General features: G+C 39.4%; 1 protein-coding gene across 2 annotated transcripts in view; it reads right to left on the bottom strand.

The window, feature by feature from the left end:
* Positions 1-91: 91 nt before the first annotated feature.
* Positions 92-17,836, bottom strand: part of adam12b (ADAM metallopeptidase domain 12b) — a 127,293-nt gene continuing 109,548 nt past the window's right edge. Inside the window, exons 16-23 of one of the 2 annotated variants that reach the window (XM_026934167.3) lie at positions 16,026-16,224; positions 15,818-15,895; positions 10,741-10,849; positions 8,945-9,131; positions 7,562-7,670; positions 6,036-6,302; positions 1,536-1,702; positions 92-1,451 (exon numbers count right to left, since the gene is read on the bottom strand). In XM_026934167.3, the coding sequence (XP_026789968.3) occupies positions 1,412-1,451; positions 1,536-1,702; positions 6,036-6,302; positions 7,562-7,670; positions 8,945-9,131; positions 10,741-10,849; positions 15,818-15,895; positions 16,026-16,224 (1,156 nt within the window). In that variant the 3' untranslated portion in view covers positions 92-1,411. The remainder of the gene's footprint in view (positions 1,452-1,535; positions 1,703-6,035; positions 6,303-7,561; positions 7,671-8,944; positions 9,132-10,740; positions 10,850-15,817; positions 15,896-16,025; positions 16,225-17,836) is intronic. The other variant, XM_026934169.3, reaches the window with a different exon arrangement.

Genomic DNA, 17,836 nt, shown 5'->3' with positions numbered 1-17,836 from the left:
TGTTGTTGATAAAAATAATTCCTTTGGTTTCATTTGGGATGAGATTTCCATGGTTGATTCATTAAACCACAGTTTACACAGAACACCAAACGGTGATGGAAAGTACTTTTTATTTTTTTTACTTTTCAATCTTTGAATAACCCCAGACACAGTTACAATTCAAGTTCACTTGTAATTTCACATCTTCAACACTGATTTGCTTGTGATGTATTAAACAATGACATGAGTGAAACAGAAATATCTCGACAGCAAAGACATGGCTTCTTTTATGCGATCTACAAGCTGACAGAAACGTACCATGGACTGTTACACAGAAAACACACACACAAATTGTTTTTTTTTTGGAAATGTGACAAAACGATATGCATTTCAATACAGCACTGAGTCTATCATAGATACAAACAGTGAAGTTAACAGTACTAAAGATGCCAGCAAGATTTATGAAATATCACGGTGAATGGTAAATGTAAACCAGCTTGTAATTAAAACAAATCCTGTTGCTTTAAAAGACAGTAGCTGTGACAGATGCCAGTTTTTCTCGAATCACTATAATTTAATTAAATAGGACAGGGAAAAAAATTTGTACTTGTTGACTCACTTACAGTTAAATAATGGTTTGGTGGGACATCAACAGAAGTATGATCCAGCATCCAGTCTGCATTAGCCAGCTTCACAGCTGAAAACAAATCTGAGCATGATAACACAACCTCTTTTTTTTCTTTCTGTAGGTTTTTAGTTATAATTCCTCCTCAGTGGATCTGTATCAACCAGGTATTTAAGTATACCGCAGGTTTGTTGATACACTGACTATAATGTCAGTCCAGTTTTTACTTGCAATTATGTTTTCACTAAAATATGCCTCGAGAGAAATATGTTTTATGTTTGAAATCTCTGCTGGACGAAGCACCTTCAACTTGCAAGTATATTGTGTTCACACTCCAGTTCCTATGCCATACAAAGCGTATGTAAGTCTAGTACTTTTACAACACCCATTCATATTTTATTTACAGGATCATCACAGGTTTTTGCCCTAGTACAGACTAACTTGAATAAAAGCAAACAATCTCTTGATTCGAAATCAATAAGTGTCCGTAGTGTTAACAAAAAGACAAGCACAAACATGGTCGTAAAAAGGTCACAATAATAACCACCATAGAAAAAGTGTTGACCACAGTGCATTGTGTTCTTCTGACAATAAATATACATCTCGTTTCTACAGTACCTGAGTGAGGACGCTGAGCACCTTGTGTGAGGCACAGCACCAAGAAGTTAGCACAGTTCCCTTCTTTTCTCAGAGATGCTCTAAGGAGTTCCACAGGGGTGTGCAGTGGGTCCACTAGAGTTTTCATAGTGCAAATAACAGTGTCCATTCGCTGGTGGAATTCGTCCTTGATTTTATCAGGAGCTTGTATCAGCGCTTATATAGAGACGGTGGTAGCCTTGGTGTTGGCCTAAAGTATCACCCAAAAGTCGTTTGTTAATTTTAGGTATATATTCTGAAGGATTTAGAAACATGTAGACAACATTTTACTGACCTTGCTGGCTGTGGTATAGTAGGTGGAGGCCGTGGTGCAGTTGGGATTGGAGCACCAGTGCTTGATGTGTGCACTCCAACTGCTGATGTGCTCCGTGCCAGTCTGTAACCTCTAACTGGGGGGTCTGCAGGCAGTGGCTTTTGGGGAGGACTGGGCTTCTCATGGTCCTGTTTACAACACAAAATAATAATGACCTGTTATGATCTGGAGTGTGGTTAAAGCTTATACACTACATTTGAAAAGAAAAAAAAAGAGGCGTACATAACCACTAGATGGTGGTATGTTGCTGTCTATTACAGGAGCCCTGACACCTCGCAGTGTGTACTGTAATCAAGTTGCAACTGCTGTGTTTGTTTCCTGACCAGCACTTCTAGGGACTGATTTTAAATAATAATGCAGCTAATTTATTCCAAGGGTGAGGTAATGGCAGGTGCGGTAATCGCATGATGACTTGGAAAGACTCATTCATGCTGCTTTGTGTAGGAATGACAGAAAGACTGTCTTTTTTTTTTTTAATCTAATTAGCTCTATAATTTCTTAAAACATTCACAGAATATTGGAGCAAATATATGGATTTGTTATACATTAGAAACTATGGGGTCTGTTTTTGTGGACTCACTAATGTATTGCTACTGTATTTTGGTTGGACACAAACCAATCATTGTTTCCTGTTCCTGCTGAGTTGCTATTTTCACGGTCAGAGATAAAAGCGCCTGTGCCTGATGCACTACAGGTGCAATTTTCAAAATCTGTTGTTGCACTGGTATTTTCAAACTTACGTTTGTCTAACATTGCATTTCTGTTGCTGCTGGCTGAAAGTCCATCTTAGCACAAACCAATCTCAAAACTGTATTTTCCTGCCTTGTTCCATTTAAAATATTTTTTTTTATTATTATTTTTTAAATTTTATTTTGCAACCTAGTTTTGTGGATGTTCACTATTTATGAAACCCCACTTCAGTATAAAAGCTACTCCACCCAACTACACGTCTGGGCAAAAAAAGAAAATGGGCCAAGCCCAAAATGGCAAAATATTAAGCTTTTAATGGTCTTAACAACAAATCATTGGTCAGGAAATTAGAAAGAATTAAGTAGCTTAGTATGGGAGAGCTCTCCCCTGTGATTTCATTAGATGTTTAAGCCTTGTGGCTCTTGATGGACTGCATCAGTTGTGGCACATAACCTAATAATGACTAATCTTTTAAGAAAAAACATCCCAAAGGTCTTTTTTTGGAAATATTTTGTACACCCAGTCAGACATGTGTGAGTTTGAATTTTACATCAAACATATAATCATTATCATGATTTTACTTTTGTGTGCAAGAAGACTATGTAAGTGAATTTCCCTGTTTCTACTGTAGCTTTTCCCCAAACAAACAGTTCACTGCAGCAAAAGTAAATGAGTAAATGGTGGCACAGGAGGTGCCAGGAGTGCATTTGTTTAATTCTTGCTAATTTTCTGATCAATGATTTGTTGTTAGGACCATTAGAAGCTCAATATTTGCCATTTTGGGCTCGCCCCCCCCCTTCTTTTTTTGCCCAGGAGTGTATAACTAAATACAACTAACTAAAATTATTTTATACATAACAAATAAGATCACAATTGTGTAATACACAATAAGTGTATTTATTAAAGCCAGCTGTTTCCACCACTAAAAAAAAAAAAAAAAAAAAAAAAAAAACTAGAAGTGAAATCTATTTCACTATTATGACTATTGTTTCAGTACAGAAAATCTCTACTTCACTTATATCTGTCAGTCTGTTTGTCTTATAAAGAAAATGTCAATGCACTGAACACTCTGATAAGCCGATCTGATTGGATTTGACATCAGCACGCATACTCCTTCTACGCCAACCCATTTTATCACAAAAATACAAAGAATATATCTTTTACACACCAGTGCCGTGATCGTATGCCTTATTTAGCGCTTGCGTTATGATCATGAAAATAGCGCCCTAGGTCTTTTTCTGAGCCACTGAGCCTCTCCAGTGTGTGAAAGTGATTACTGTTAACCTTGCCTGAGCAGGTCTCTTCCCCAGAGATTGCAAGGTCACCATAGCATTATGGGAGCACTTAGTCGTGTGTGTTGAGCTGTGAGACCAATTTGCAGCAGCGCCTAAAGAAATGATCCCATTTTGGGACTCTCACAGTAAATAGTGACTCGGTCAACCAGCACAGGCACTCAAGGGTACCAAGTTAACCGATGTGCCCGCTTCATTGCTTACACAAGTGGTTTAGTACTCATGCTAACCATGCGATCATCACTACTAATAAGATCGTCACTGGCCCAGTAACTTTGCTGAAAAGTTCCAGGGCATACTCTTAAAAAAAAAAAAAGTTTGTTAGTAATATTATTCTCCTATTTGGGAGAATAATATTGTTTATTAAAATAACCGATGAACAAGTATAGATAGGACATTAGTAGGAAAAGCACATAGAGCAGAATTTTGCATTGTCTATATATATATTTTTTTTGGATAAACCTGAGAGCATATTATTATGACTGTTGTTTCAGTACAGAAAAGCAGAGTCGCACACACTTGGGGGAAGATGCTTTCTTTATATCCCTCGAGATGTCTTTTAATAAAGTACTTTAAGGCAAGGTGGGATATTCAATACTAACACAGTCACACACTGACCAGTACTTACAAGTCAATTCTGCAACAAATCCTCAACTCATTGCTGTTTCTGGGAACCTGCTGGGAAGCCCTCGCTGATATAACTACAAAACAATCTCTGCACAGTCTCTGAAGTCTTTGGCACAATATTAAATCCAGAAATTTATTAAACCTCAGCCTGGCTGTCAACATAGTACCTCTACAGCTCATGCTGTTTGTTTGATTTTTACTTAAAAAAGCGGAGGCCCCATGGGGTGGGTGGTGGTTACTGCCTCAGCAGGATCGTTTGAGTTAGTATGAATGCCCTTTGGACAGTGCTGGTCTCTGCTTCCCACACATACTGAGCATGTAAGAGAGTCACTTTAGCTCTTCTGTCATGGCGTTGCTCTCTGAACTGCTCATGCTGATTTAAGTCTTAATAAGAGCGTGCTTAGAGAATCAGTAGGAGAGAAACGAGCACTGCAGCAGCACAGCTAGTGGGTAAAGCCACTTCAGACTCAGAGATTTGTTCTTCACATGGTTGTTCTTACATGTGAGATCAAGGCTATGACCATTTGTGTGCAATTTAGGACGTTAAAAAAAGAATAAAAACGCCAAATTCTTAATTTCCCACTTTATGTGTTCACCATCATCTGACACATGCCATGTAACTTCACAAACACAAGCTCATGGAAGCTCATTATTATGCACTATTATCCCCTAAATATCATTCTTATTTCACCATCTGCTCACATTTTGGTTTGAGATTGGCTTTCTACATCAACAGCTGTCGGTATGTGAGGAGAAGTTTGCCAAATATTGCCAAAATTCTTTTATAGAGCCATAGCCATATTTCTCATCTCTGTGTTCATAATTCTAATGTTTTCCAGGTTTGTTCTCTTGCCTGTCTGTTGCCAAGGATTGTCTTGTCTATGCCTTTAACCAGTTCCTCCTGTTTTGATCTGTTTTTTTTTTTCTTTAGCCCTAATAAAGCCACTCAGAACTTTCGCCCTCTTGTCTATAGCGCCCACGCATTACATTTGCATTCTTCCCCTTGGAGACTTGGAGACTGGTTATGCATTTGTGGCTGTGGAATACATGCCTCATAACACAGCATGCATGTCAATTAGAGACCTACACTCAGGCAGAGCTATGCCACAGTCAGCCCCAAACATCCTAGGACTAGCTTTACTGTACTGTAAGGCTGTCTGTCTGCTTTAAGGAGGATGTACTCAGGATGTAGCAGAGGTGATTTTCAATTCATGAAAAAGCAGCAGGCTGAAAAAGGCACAAATACAGAGATGAAAATTTCTGCAACTGCCACATCTCATTGACTAATTAAGAAACGTTTTTAGTATGGCTATAACCTACATAAAGGCAGCTAGTTAGCTAGACCTATGCTAAATTGAATAATGGTATTTTGGCTGTTTGCTAGCCACTGGCCTTTGAATATTTGCAGTGTTGCTCTTTTAAATTTTGGTAGTGACATAAATAATAATTTTATGTACATTATGTCTGACCATAAACTACTGAAGCTACTGCTACTGCTATGGTTAGATTACGAGAGAACTGTACACAAGTAGACTTTTTTTTTAGTGTTTTAAATGTTGAATACAAAAAAAACCATAAAGTTGTACAGGGATAAACAATCATTGTTGGAGACATTAGACCATTGTGTGCAGCAACATTTTTTCAATGGAGTGAGTTCCTTTCAAAAATTCAAATGAACCTTGTGCTGAGATAATTATTTATTTAGCATTTTAAGGTCCCTATGCACGACAGGCGACAGAATCGCAACTTTAACCGCTATTGTACATCCACCTTGAGCCAGTTTTGTGTACAGCGTTTACAGTGCTTCATATAAATATGGAAGATTCATGCTTCAATGCACGTGAGAACTCACCTGATTGGCCATGAAGACTGGCTGTCGTGGGAGAGTAAAGAAAGGAGATGCTCTCACGGGAGACTGAGTGAGTCTGGGCAGAGGCCTGTGGGGAGGAATGGGGGGCGGAGTCTGTAGAGCAGGAGCCACACCCAGACCCAGCGTGATGGGAATGGGGTGGCTGATGTGGAGGGGTTGGCACTGAGCAGGGCAGTGAGGAAACCGTCTCAGACTGTGAGGGTGGAATGTAGTAGGAGGCAGAAGAGGCTCGGCACTGAGATGACAGGGCTAAAGACAGAGAATGAGGCCATGAGAGAGAGAGAGAGAGAGAGAGAGAGAGAGAGAGGGGAGGGAGAGAGAATGCTTTACTTCACGAGTTTTACAGTTTTGCCATGTACAGTCATGTCTCTGTATAGTTCATTTGAACTTTGCTTTCTGATGCTTAACCTTTGCATTTGCCTCTTCCATGTGCATGCAGTACTGCTGCTTTGTGTATGAATGAGTCTACACACACTTTCTCTGTCTCTCTGTCAGCCTTGCACACATGAATGAAGCTCATATTGTAGCACAGTTCTATTTAATCAAACACATACTGATGATCTATACAGAAAAAAACATAATCACCTCGTTACCTTAACAATCAGTGATGAATTTATGGCTATGAATAAGGCAATTTAAGGTTGTTATGTTTTGTTTTGTAGTGGCGCTTCACTTTAACACTTTTGACTAGAGGCACTGACTGAATAAATGATACACAAGGAGAATAAACACATTCTACTCTGTCCATTTGTCTTTCAACATTCTGTTTTAGTCACTGACTTTATAAAAGTCTATGAAAGTCTGACAAGTCTCTCCTTTCTGTTCTAATGTCTCTAGCCCTGTAACTAGTCTCTGTAACTAGTCTCTGGTCCAATGAGATGCCTTCAGCTAAATAATTGACATAAATGCATGTGATTGCATTAGCAAAAGAGATCTGCTACAGAAGCCTCAGTGGTTCATTTTTAGAAAATTAGAGTCACTGAACTACAGCCAGTTTTTTTTTTCTCCATATGTTGATCAGCTCTACTGAAGTACTCAGTTTGTCTCCTGAAATACATTACTGCGTCAGCAAATGGACCAAGTTCCACCAGTTGAAAAAATCCGTTCTAGAGTATACATTTCTCCAACAGTTTTCCTTAAAGCATATCAATTCACACATACAGAGAAAACCCCATATTTAAGCAAGGTATGGTCATAAAAATAAGCTGTTCTTTTATGATATTTCTGTCTCATGGACAGTGAATTGAACTAGAGGTGCTACTTCATTAAGATGTGCATTTTGTAGAGGTTAAAGACATTTTCTTGGAAAAGACCTAGAGAATAAATCAATGATTCACCTTCATAGCATCTTGTTTATGACAGTAAGCTTCATCTGAATTAGGTTGGATGGGCACATTAATTTCATCAAGCCACAAAAAACACTGGCGATACAGAGAGATCAAACTGGTCTTTGTGTGCATCAGTGTACGAGTGTGTACGGATGCGTGTACAGAATTAATCCTACGTACCTTATCTAACCTACAGTTAGCAGTTCTGGATGGGGATTTGTGTTGGGGAGAGTCTCTGTACACAGGCTGTGAGTGTGATGGACTGGCCGTTCTCCTCCATCCCACTGATCTACAGACGAACAGAAAAAGGACAGAAACTGTAAGAGTAACCACCTTGATCTTTTTTCCCCCACATTTTTTGTAGTGTTATAACCTGAAACTGGAATGGACTTAGGAATTTTACCAATTGATTTATACAGTATATCAATACGGCAATTGCAGCTGCAAGTCTTCTGGGATCTGTCAACTTAGCACATCTGGATTTTGATATTTTTACCCATTCTTCTTGGCGAAATTGCTCAGGCTCTGTCAGATCGGATGGAAACCGCTGGTGAACAGCAATTTTCAAGTCCTGCCACAGTTTCTCAATTGGATTAATGTGGCTTTGACTTGGCTATTCTAGCAGACTCTTGGTTTTAATCCACTCCAGTGTAGCTTTGACAGTACACTCTTGGGCAAAAAAATGGGCCAAGCCCAAAATGGCAAATATTGCATTAAGCTTTTAATGGCCTTAATAATAAATCATTGATCAGAAAATTAGCAAGAATGAAACAAATGCACTCCTGAGACCTCCTGTGCCAGCATTTGCTCGTTTACTTTTGCTGCAGTGAACTGTTTGTTTGGGGAAAAGCTAGAAACAGGGAAATTCAATTATATAGTCTTCTTGTACGCAAAGGTAAAATCATGATAATGTTTAAAACGTTTAATGTCAGATTCAAACTAACACATGTCTGGGTGTACAAAATTTGCCAAAAATATCTCCTGGGATGTTTTTTTTCTCTTAAAAGTTAGTCATTATTTGGATATCTGCATCGTCTTATGCAGCCCATCAACATTTAAAGAAATCAAAGGGAAAATCTATTCCATACTAAGTAACTTTATCTATTTGTTTAATTCTTGCAAATTTCATGACCAATGATTTGTTGTTAAGACCATTAAAAGCTTCATATTTTGCCAATTTGGGCTTGGCCCATTTTTTTTTTGCCCAGGACTATATGCATAGGGTCGTTGTCCTGTTGGAAGGTGAACCTCCTCCCCAGTCTCAAGTCTCCTGCAGACTGGGACAGGTTCTTCTAGAATTTCCTTCTATTTGGCTCTATCTATCTCGGCCCTCAACCCTGACCGGATTTCCCAGTCCCCACTGATTAAAAGTATCCCCACAACGTGATACTACCACCACCATGTTTCAGTGAGGGGATAGCTTCTTGACATCCGAATTCCATTTCAGATCCAGGTTGTAACATTATAAAATGTGGGCTGTGAATAATTATGGAAGGCACTGTAGCATACTCTCAGTTTCTGCAGAATGACACAATACACCTCTTGCTGTGTTTCTGGCCATACCTGAGCTTCTGAATCGTGCTCTTCTTATTAGTAAAGAGCATCTGGAGCAGAGTCTTCCTCTTCAAGCAGATGAGCAAGCCAGCAGCAAACAGGCAGAACACTGTGACCAGCACGCCTGTGGTGATGGCCCGACTATCAGCTGACATCACATAGGACAATACACACATTAATACACACACACTGACATCTAAGGTACAGCACAGCACAGAGGGGAAACACACAGATAGCAACCAGTCAAAGGTGGTTCAAAACTCGACTACAGTCACTCATTGTCTTTTTTGGACATCAAGCATCTCAGTGATTTAAATACCTTAATTCAAAGGCTGGCTTTGTACATCAGTGCAAGAAAGTCAGTGACAATTCTGCACTGGATCTGCAACAGACCTGCCTTTTTTGAGGGGTTTTGCCATAACTTAAGGGCAGGGCTCAGACTCAAGCCCCTTGTATGTGAATAAAATATGAAAGATGTAAGAATTGGAGCCTTTTGCACACAATAATGCAGGTATGAGATTCAAGGGAATTAGTGGTGTGTTTTACTGGTGTTTTTGTCTATCTTTATTTCAAGTATCTGTAGCCTAGGGGTGATTACCACTGCCAGAAATTTTGACACATTTCTCTGTACTGAGAAAAGAAAAGAAGGTTATTGACTGCCCCAACAATTGTTCTTAAAATTCCATTATAAGTTTCACATAAACGGATTTTCAGTTCTTTTCCCAGTACAGAGAAATGCGCCAGAATGTCTGTCAGTGGTAATCGGCCCAGGTTTGAAAAACACTGGAATATTCCTCTAATTCTTATGTGTGTTGTAATTCTAATCTGTGCCAATCACACATTACATTAAATTAGGTTTGATAAAAGAAGAACTTATTCACTGACCATGCCTGAGCATTAGTTTATGCAGGAATTGCATTTGCTTTGTAAAAGCTGCCAAGTTAAATGGAAATATGGCTACAGCTCCACTTTGGCCAAAGCACCAAACATAAAAGTCTTACATGTTCCTTGTTAAAAATAGTCACTCATCAATCAAAGAAAGCACAGTGAAAAGAACAGGCCTATTTCTCACATCATGCCCTATTATTAATCATTACTGGCGCAAATGAATATTATTAATATACTGATGATTTAAAATGGTCGGGTCAGTGTAGGACTGATTTTCAAGTCACAGTTAATTGCCTAAGCAGTCCTCAGTGTTTCTTGACTTTCTTTTATTTTTAGTTTTGCAGATACAAAAACATTACATGCGGAGAGAGCAAAAGCATGTCCATACAGTCTATACACACATCATGGGTCATCAGTGAGTCTCATTTTATGTACACATGCAGGACTTTTTACTGCACTGGTTTTTTACATTTCTGGTAAAATATTCATCAGGTTTGATGAATAAACATGAGAATTAAATGCTTACTTAGAATTTCTACAGTTACATATAGGGAGGCATGAATCTGATACGGAGACTTGAAAATGCTGGATCTGTATTTGATTTATTTTTGTGATCCAATGCACTGAGTTATTTCATGCCATGAAAGTGTGTGGTGTCAACTGACATGACACAGTTCTCTCACTGAATATAAAACGCAACTTTTCAGCACTCCACCATCACTCATCTGATGTTTCACATAACGTTTAACAGCAGAAGCTTGCAGACAGTTGCCTTTGATTACTAAGAATCAGATCAGTGTTAGGTTTTAACTCTATTATTGGGTTTGAAAATGAAAAAAAAAAGACGATCAGTGCATTGCTAGTTACATGTTGCATATTGCGTATATTATGCGTATAATAACTGTTCACTACTGTACCTGCCAATCTCATTGGTCCACTGTCCACGCTGCCACCAAACCCTGCGCTCTCGCAGAATGGTGGTGCCCAATGAGCTTCACAGTGGCAGTTTTTCTTATTATTACAGACCTGCAGACACAAAGCAGACTGAGGTTAAAGGAGAAAATCCACCCTGGACAACTAGCAATCGATTTTTATAACTATCAACATCGGGATGCTGGAATTTTAAGCAGCATACATGTGGTGTGTGCTATGATGTCACACCTGAATAGTCAAATCATTTTTATTGACTGCGTTTATATTAATGAGCTCTTTCTAATACATTATTGTTCCTATAGTAACAGCTCATTCACAGAAACTTTATGGCAGATGCTCCACATAGGCTATGCATAATAGCCTAATAAACAGATTAAAAATGAAACATGTTGTTGTTTAACAAAGAAATGCATATAATTGTTGATATGAGGTTTTATGGTATATGTTTATTTAACCTTTATGGAAGGAGTCTCGAGTGTAAGCTCGTTGTAAATGTTGCCTGTTATCGATTACACTGTAGTTGTTATATACAGACATTCCATCATCAGCTTCCATGTCTTCTGTCTCTTCAAGTTACTGAGACAAAAAACCTTGCATGTTACTGAGAAAGCACAAGAAGAGCTCAAACTCCTCTGTCCTAATGAGCACTGACAAACTGCTGTGGTATAAGAGGGATACTATCTCTGATATACTAAAAGCTAAAAAACTAAACGTTTACTCAACATTTTCAAATTGAAAGTTTGTTTTGTTCTTTATTATTATTATTATTATTATTATTATTATTATTATTATTATTATTATTGGGTCCCTGGAGGACTAGTGGTTGGACCTCAGTGCTCTCACCCGACAGTGCACTACAAGTGGATAAAATTGGGGAGGGTTGCGTCAGGAAGGGCACCCGGCATTAAAAACTGTACCAAATCAAATATGCGGACCAATGATCCACTGTGTTGACCCCTAATGGGAACACCTGAAAGAGGAAGAAGAACATTATTATTATTATTTTAGCAGTTTAAAGGAGTCCTGAACGCTGATTTGTGCATCCTTGTCTGACATTGAATCAGATATTGGAAAATGGTGAGTGAGAAAAGAAGATCTTGCTATTTTGCTTTTAGGAGCGTACAGTGAAACCTGACATTATTCCTTATGAGCAAGATTGAAATTTTTTCTTCTATTAAATGCCACTGTAGCTGTGCTAGAATTGTCCTCCTGTGCTTATTTCTAACAGGAGTAATTAAAAAAATACACCAACCACCAAAGAATAGCATATGATTTGCTAAACAAATATTTCAATATAAACATATTTATTGTGTTTGAGGGTGGACATTTCCTTTAACATCACACAGACAGAGCCCGAACAGATTAATCCTCTATAGGCTGTTATACTTCACCAACTTGCTGCTATTTTCAAATTCGCTGTTAAGTCTAATGTTCATTGGACAGACTGAACTGTGATGTGATCACATTCTATCTGTAAAGCATAAACACAGTGGTGTTATTTTTCCATGCTGTCCATGAAGAACCACACTAAGGACTGATGAACATCTGCATCGACATGAAAGTGCAGATCAGCGTATTCCAATGTATTTGATGTGTGTTTTCAGAACTTCATGCGTTTCCTTGGTCATGCTGAGAGGCTTAGGAGTGGCCAGTGATGTTTAAAACATACAGAGGACAGGTCACTCTTCACCTCAGGCTTCAGTGAGGATCCTGGAGGTTTCAGGAGGTAATGGTTCTCAGCTGTGTGTGGGTGTGTGTGTCTGTGGCTGTGTGTGTTAGCTGTCAGGACCAATATGTCCTGATTATGCAGGAAAAACAGAAAAAAAACTGGGATAACTTACTTTGTCAGGACCAGCAAGACAGCCCTTACAAATTAAAGCGTTTTTATAAAAGCGATGTGCTTCTTTTTTCAAAACTGAAAGAGTAAAACCAGGGGGAGCTACATTCCAAACGAGATTAGGGCTCTGAATGGGACCTCAGATCAGCTATAATTTCTTTTATCTCCATTTTATGGACACACACTCACACATCCATCTGCATCTATAAGGACCTGGACTGTTCCATCATATCACTCATTCCAGCAGCACACACCAAATTAGGACATTCATGTACATGCTAATAACATTCATGTTATTTTCTCTGCACTTTATTGTCACTTTATATCTTAGGTGGAGTACATGTCTTACATGCCTTGTGTGTCTTTTGCTCTTTGCGATCTTTTCACAGCTCTGGAATGTGCAGTTAAGAATTTCATGGCAAGAACCATACACTGTATCGCTCTTTATATGTGACAAATAAAGACTCAAATTTCTTCGTGGTTGCTGAGGTGAGGGTTAGGGTTTAGTTTTAGGATTAGGTGTAGAAACTCTAAAAAATTCTTATTCCATATAGCTGGTTACATATATTCAATATATACATTAATTAATTTACTAAATACTACATATGTATAACCCTGAAATATCAGAAAAGTCAGGAAAAAACCCCAAACGTGTGTGTACATGTGTGTCAGGGCCTAGAAAGGAATTATAGAGAGTTAAGGGAACTAGACACTCACTAATACGTTTAACACCCACACACACACACACACACTTTTGTATATCTGAGGAAAAGCACTACTCATTAGCTAGGAGCAGTGAGCCTGACTGAGGATTCAGGGATAAAAAAACACAAACACAAAGACACTCTACCATCATTATGTCCTGGTGTCCACTGGTCCACACCAGCAGCATGATCAGGGAGCGCAACACGTCAAGATCAGCTTTCAGTTTGTTTCAGCTGCTACACTGCATCCCATCATGCATCACTAATCATAAACGCTAATTTACTCAGTCAACAATACTCCTTTTGTTCAAACACAACACACAGAAACAACAAAAAGTTGCTATAAGATCCTGGCAAGTGTCTTATCTGTCTCAGGTTATGGACAGAAAACACAGAATTTCTAAGAAATTGACACTGAGCATGTGCCGGCTTTTGAGAGTGGAATAAGAAGTAAAACAGTATGTAAATAAACCCCCCCAGGGGGAACGTGGGATGTGGATGACAGTGCAGGGGTGGATCTTGGCCAGGATGTATAGTATTCACATTTCAGTGCTTTGCTGGCAAACACGGTGCACATCTGAGCCAAATGATGATGAATGGTGCTTTAAGTAGAACATAAATAAAGCTATTAAATACGAGTGCTTTAACTGTAGTGGGGGGAATGAAGACCGATTTAACGTTAACACAGCAGCTGCCGGAAGCCACTGGAGCATGTGGTTCTAACTGGGAAGCAATAATATTAGGTGAAGCTCTGATCTGTTATTGATTGTACGTTGCAGAACAGTTTACTGCAGTGAGCAGAATGATGATAAGTTTCACTGTGCAGATTAAAGTGCCATGCTTTAAAGGGAACTAATAGTAGATTTCCTTTTACAGTAGAACTTGTTCCTAGCTGGCAAACTGATTTCATGAGTGGGGCTTCCAGTGGGGTGTCCATAGCTAAATATGTGTGTAGTAGTTAAAAAGAGTTCATCAGCATTTTATTTTATTGAAATAGCAGCCTAGGGTTTTTGGCTCATCCATATTTATTACGGAAGTACACTGGAGTTACCCAATTTGATCACCTGCCAATTCCCACCCACTAGCCAGCTCTCCTCTATCATACCATGGCTACCATCTGGTGAAGGTGAAGGCTAACACGTGCTTCCTCTGAGACATGTAAAGCCAGCCAACCATATCTTTTCAAACTGTTGGTCATGGTACACCATGGAGCGCTATCCGCCCCCTTCCACATGCATGAGCTTACAGACGCCCACGATTGGCTAGTGTTGCTGTGATTGACAGAGGAGGGAGAGAGAGTATATCATCCCTCTCAGCCAGAGAGCACGGTCAATTTTGCTCTCTTGAACCACGTGCCACGGAAACCACATGGCTGCAGCATCATCTACATTCATACTCACGATCTCTGGACGATTGGGGGAATGCTCTTCTGTTGCGCCACTCAAGATCCCATGCACGTTTTTTAAACTATGTTATGTGGAGCATCTGCCATATAAGTCCCTGCATAAGTTGTTACTATAGAAACAAGACTGTAATAGTGCAGCAATATAAATAATATAAAGAACAATATAAAGAACAAGCGCTTTATTATAAACCTTGCAGCACTATTGTCAAACCTGCTGTTATGTGTCAGACTTAAGCAGTCAAAAGCTCTGTGATATCTTTTATGAAAGATTCATGTTTTGAAACATAGGGATGAGTCGAAAGTTTGCATATTCTTATTTCAAAAATGATGATATTTAATGTGAGTTTTACAGATCTTCCTTCATTACCACTAATAACCAAACTGGGCGAGTGGAGGTTAAGATATTACATTTACAGCATTTGGCAGATGCTCTTATCCAGAGTGACTTACAGTTATCTCTTTTATATAACTGAGCAGTTGAGGGTTAAGGGTCTTGCTCAAGGGCCCAGCAGTGGCAGCTTGGCAGTGCTGGGATTTGACCTCACGACCTTCCCATCAGAAGTCCAACATCTTAACCACATTGTGTTTATGTGTCTTCCATCTCATATTTACGGTTTGCACTGTTGATTATTTCAATATTCAAAACGTTGAATCGTTCAGTACTTTTTATTTTTTAGGTCTTAGAATAACGGTTTTCCTTATCCCACTATCTTGACTGCTCACAGCAGTCTGCTTAAGCGTTGAATCTGTTTTATCTTTTCATTTCTTAAATAAGAGTAAACATTTCACTTTTAAATCTTAGACCCCATAATGAGACAAATACGTAAATCAACTAGACCATATCTATGGGGATATAAACCTTTAAGATAAGTAAGCCATGTTGTAAAAGGTTTGCAGCAGAAAAACACTATTAAAGGAACATAGTTTTTGTTGTAAACGGTAAAATAGATATACACTTTTCTGTTTTTTTTTTTTTAAACCCAGAAACCAAGGGGTATGCAAACATCTGTACTCAAACATAATCCAAAGGTAGAAAGGCCATTTAGCTTTTCAGAATTATAAGCAGGTTATATAAGGAACATTCTGGATTATCCATGTGTGCTAGTGTTACCTACCCCTCTGCCATGGCACTTCCCTGAACACTCGTGCACTCCAAACACACTGACATTCTGACACTGTCTGTTCAAACACATCTGTAATGGAGAGGAAAAATCCACAGAGAACGAGACATTGAGTACATGTTCGTTTCAAACATCAACTCTGTGATTAAATGTTGACTCTGCTTGTGACTGAAACATTTCCCGAACCTCTACAGAGCCTTACCATGCCCTCAGCACACTTGGTGCCAGTCAGCACCAGTCCTGGGTCAGGCATGTCGTCCCCGAGGTATACATGCGTCCCCCGACACAGGATCCGCCCCCCTTCATGCAGGGGGATATTGGTCTCTATGGAAACAGCATTGGTTCCAATTACAGGTCGACTGGCACCACCCTGGCACTGGATTTTACCACATTTAGCATCCCTGTAGCAAAACACACACACATATAGGTCAATTGATGAGAACAAGAGAACAAACAGTGAGTGAGTGAGTCAGTGCTTAGGCTTTTGTTTCTTTTACTCAGCATCTCTCTCTCTATATATACCTCTGTGTGTTAAATGTTCATTGGGAGAGAAAGAAAGAAAGAGGTCTTTTATAAACAACTTTATCTCACAATCTCACAGGCCAAGAAATTATAGATATTATATCAGTTACAAGATGCTCTCCAATGTCTGTTACCATATTTTGGCAGGATGGTTACATGAGTTACTAGAAAGAGAACATTAATATATTAATAGACATCCACTGCAAATTCTCTCCTTTAAAGCACACGACTCCAGCGTCCACTTGAATTCAACAGACTTTCAACATAGACGTTCAACATTCAACCTAGAGAATAACTCCTAATGGTTCAGGAATATTCCAGGGGAAGGCTTAGTCACACTCATTTCTGAAGTCTTGTCTAGTAACATGTGTATCACAGAACATACACTATATGGTCAAAAGTTTGTGGACACCTGACCATCACACCCATATGTACTTGTTGCACATCCCATTCCAGATTTAGTCGCTCCTTTGCTGTTATAGTAACCTCCACTCTTCTGGGAAGGCTTTCCGCTAGATTTTGGAGTGTGACTGTGGGGATTTGCTCAACCACAACCACAAGAGCATTAGTGATGCCAGGCACTGATGAGGCACTGATCAACCTTCCTAAATTTTCCCACACCACCCCATTGCTGCGCTCCCTCCACTGGCTTCCTGTAGCTGCCCGCATCAGATTTAAAACACTGATGCTCGCCTACAAAGCCAAAAACGGACCAGCACCCACTTATCTCAAAGCACTTATCACACCTCGAGCGCCACCACGCTCCCTCCGATCCTCTAGCACTGCTCGACTGGTCCCTCCATCTCTCAGGGTACAAGGAAGGCATGCATCGAGACTCTTCTCTGTTCTGGCACCAAGGTGGTGGAATGAACTTCCCCTAGATGTCCGAACAGCTGAGTCACTGGCAGTCTTCAAACGACGGCTAAAGACTTACCTCTTCATAAAATACTTAAATTAGCACTTTCACAAAAAAAAAAAAAAAAAAAAAAACCTCCCCAACAGAGTGATGGTATTCCTAGTTTGTGACCTACCGAGCCAATATCAGAATGTATTTTTGATAGACTTCAAAGCACTATTGTAAGTCGCTCTGGATAAGGGCGTCTGCCAAATGCCATAAATGTAAATGTAAAATGTAATGTTTGAGGAGGCTTGGTGTGCAGTTGGCGTTCCAGTTCATCCCAAAGGTGATCAGTGGGGTTGAGGTCAGGGCTCTGTGCAGGTCACTCGAGTTCTTCCACACCAACCTTGTCTTGAAACCATGTCTTCTTGGACCTCGCTTTGTGCACAAGGGAATTGTCATGCTGGAACATGTTGGGCCTACTTAGTTCCAGTCAAGGGAAAATGTAACGCTACAGCATACAAAGACATTCTATACAACTGTGTGCTTCCAACTTTGTGGTAACAATTTGGGATAGAACCATTAGTGCATGATTATTCATGTACTCTTATTGTAAAGTGTTACCCATTTCTGGGTGTGACTGCAGTATAAAA

This window comes from Pangasianodon hypophthalmus, chromosome 10, assembly GCF_027358585.1.
Source record: "Pangasianodon hypophthalmus isolate fPanHyp1 chromosome 10, fPanHyp1.pri, whole genome shotgun sequence".
Lineage (NCBI taxonomy): Eukaryota > Metazoa > Chordata > Actinopteri > Siluriformes > Pangasiidae > Pangasianodon > Pangasianodon hypophthalmus.
Note: the sequence above shows the minus strand (reverse complement) of the source record. Positions and strands in the feature narration are given on the sequence as shown.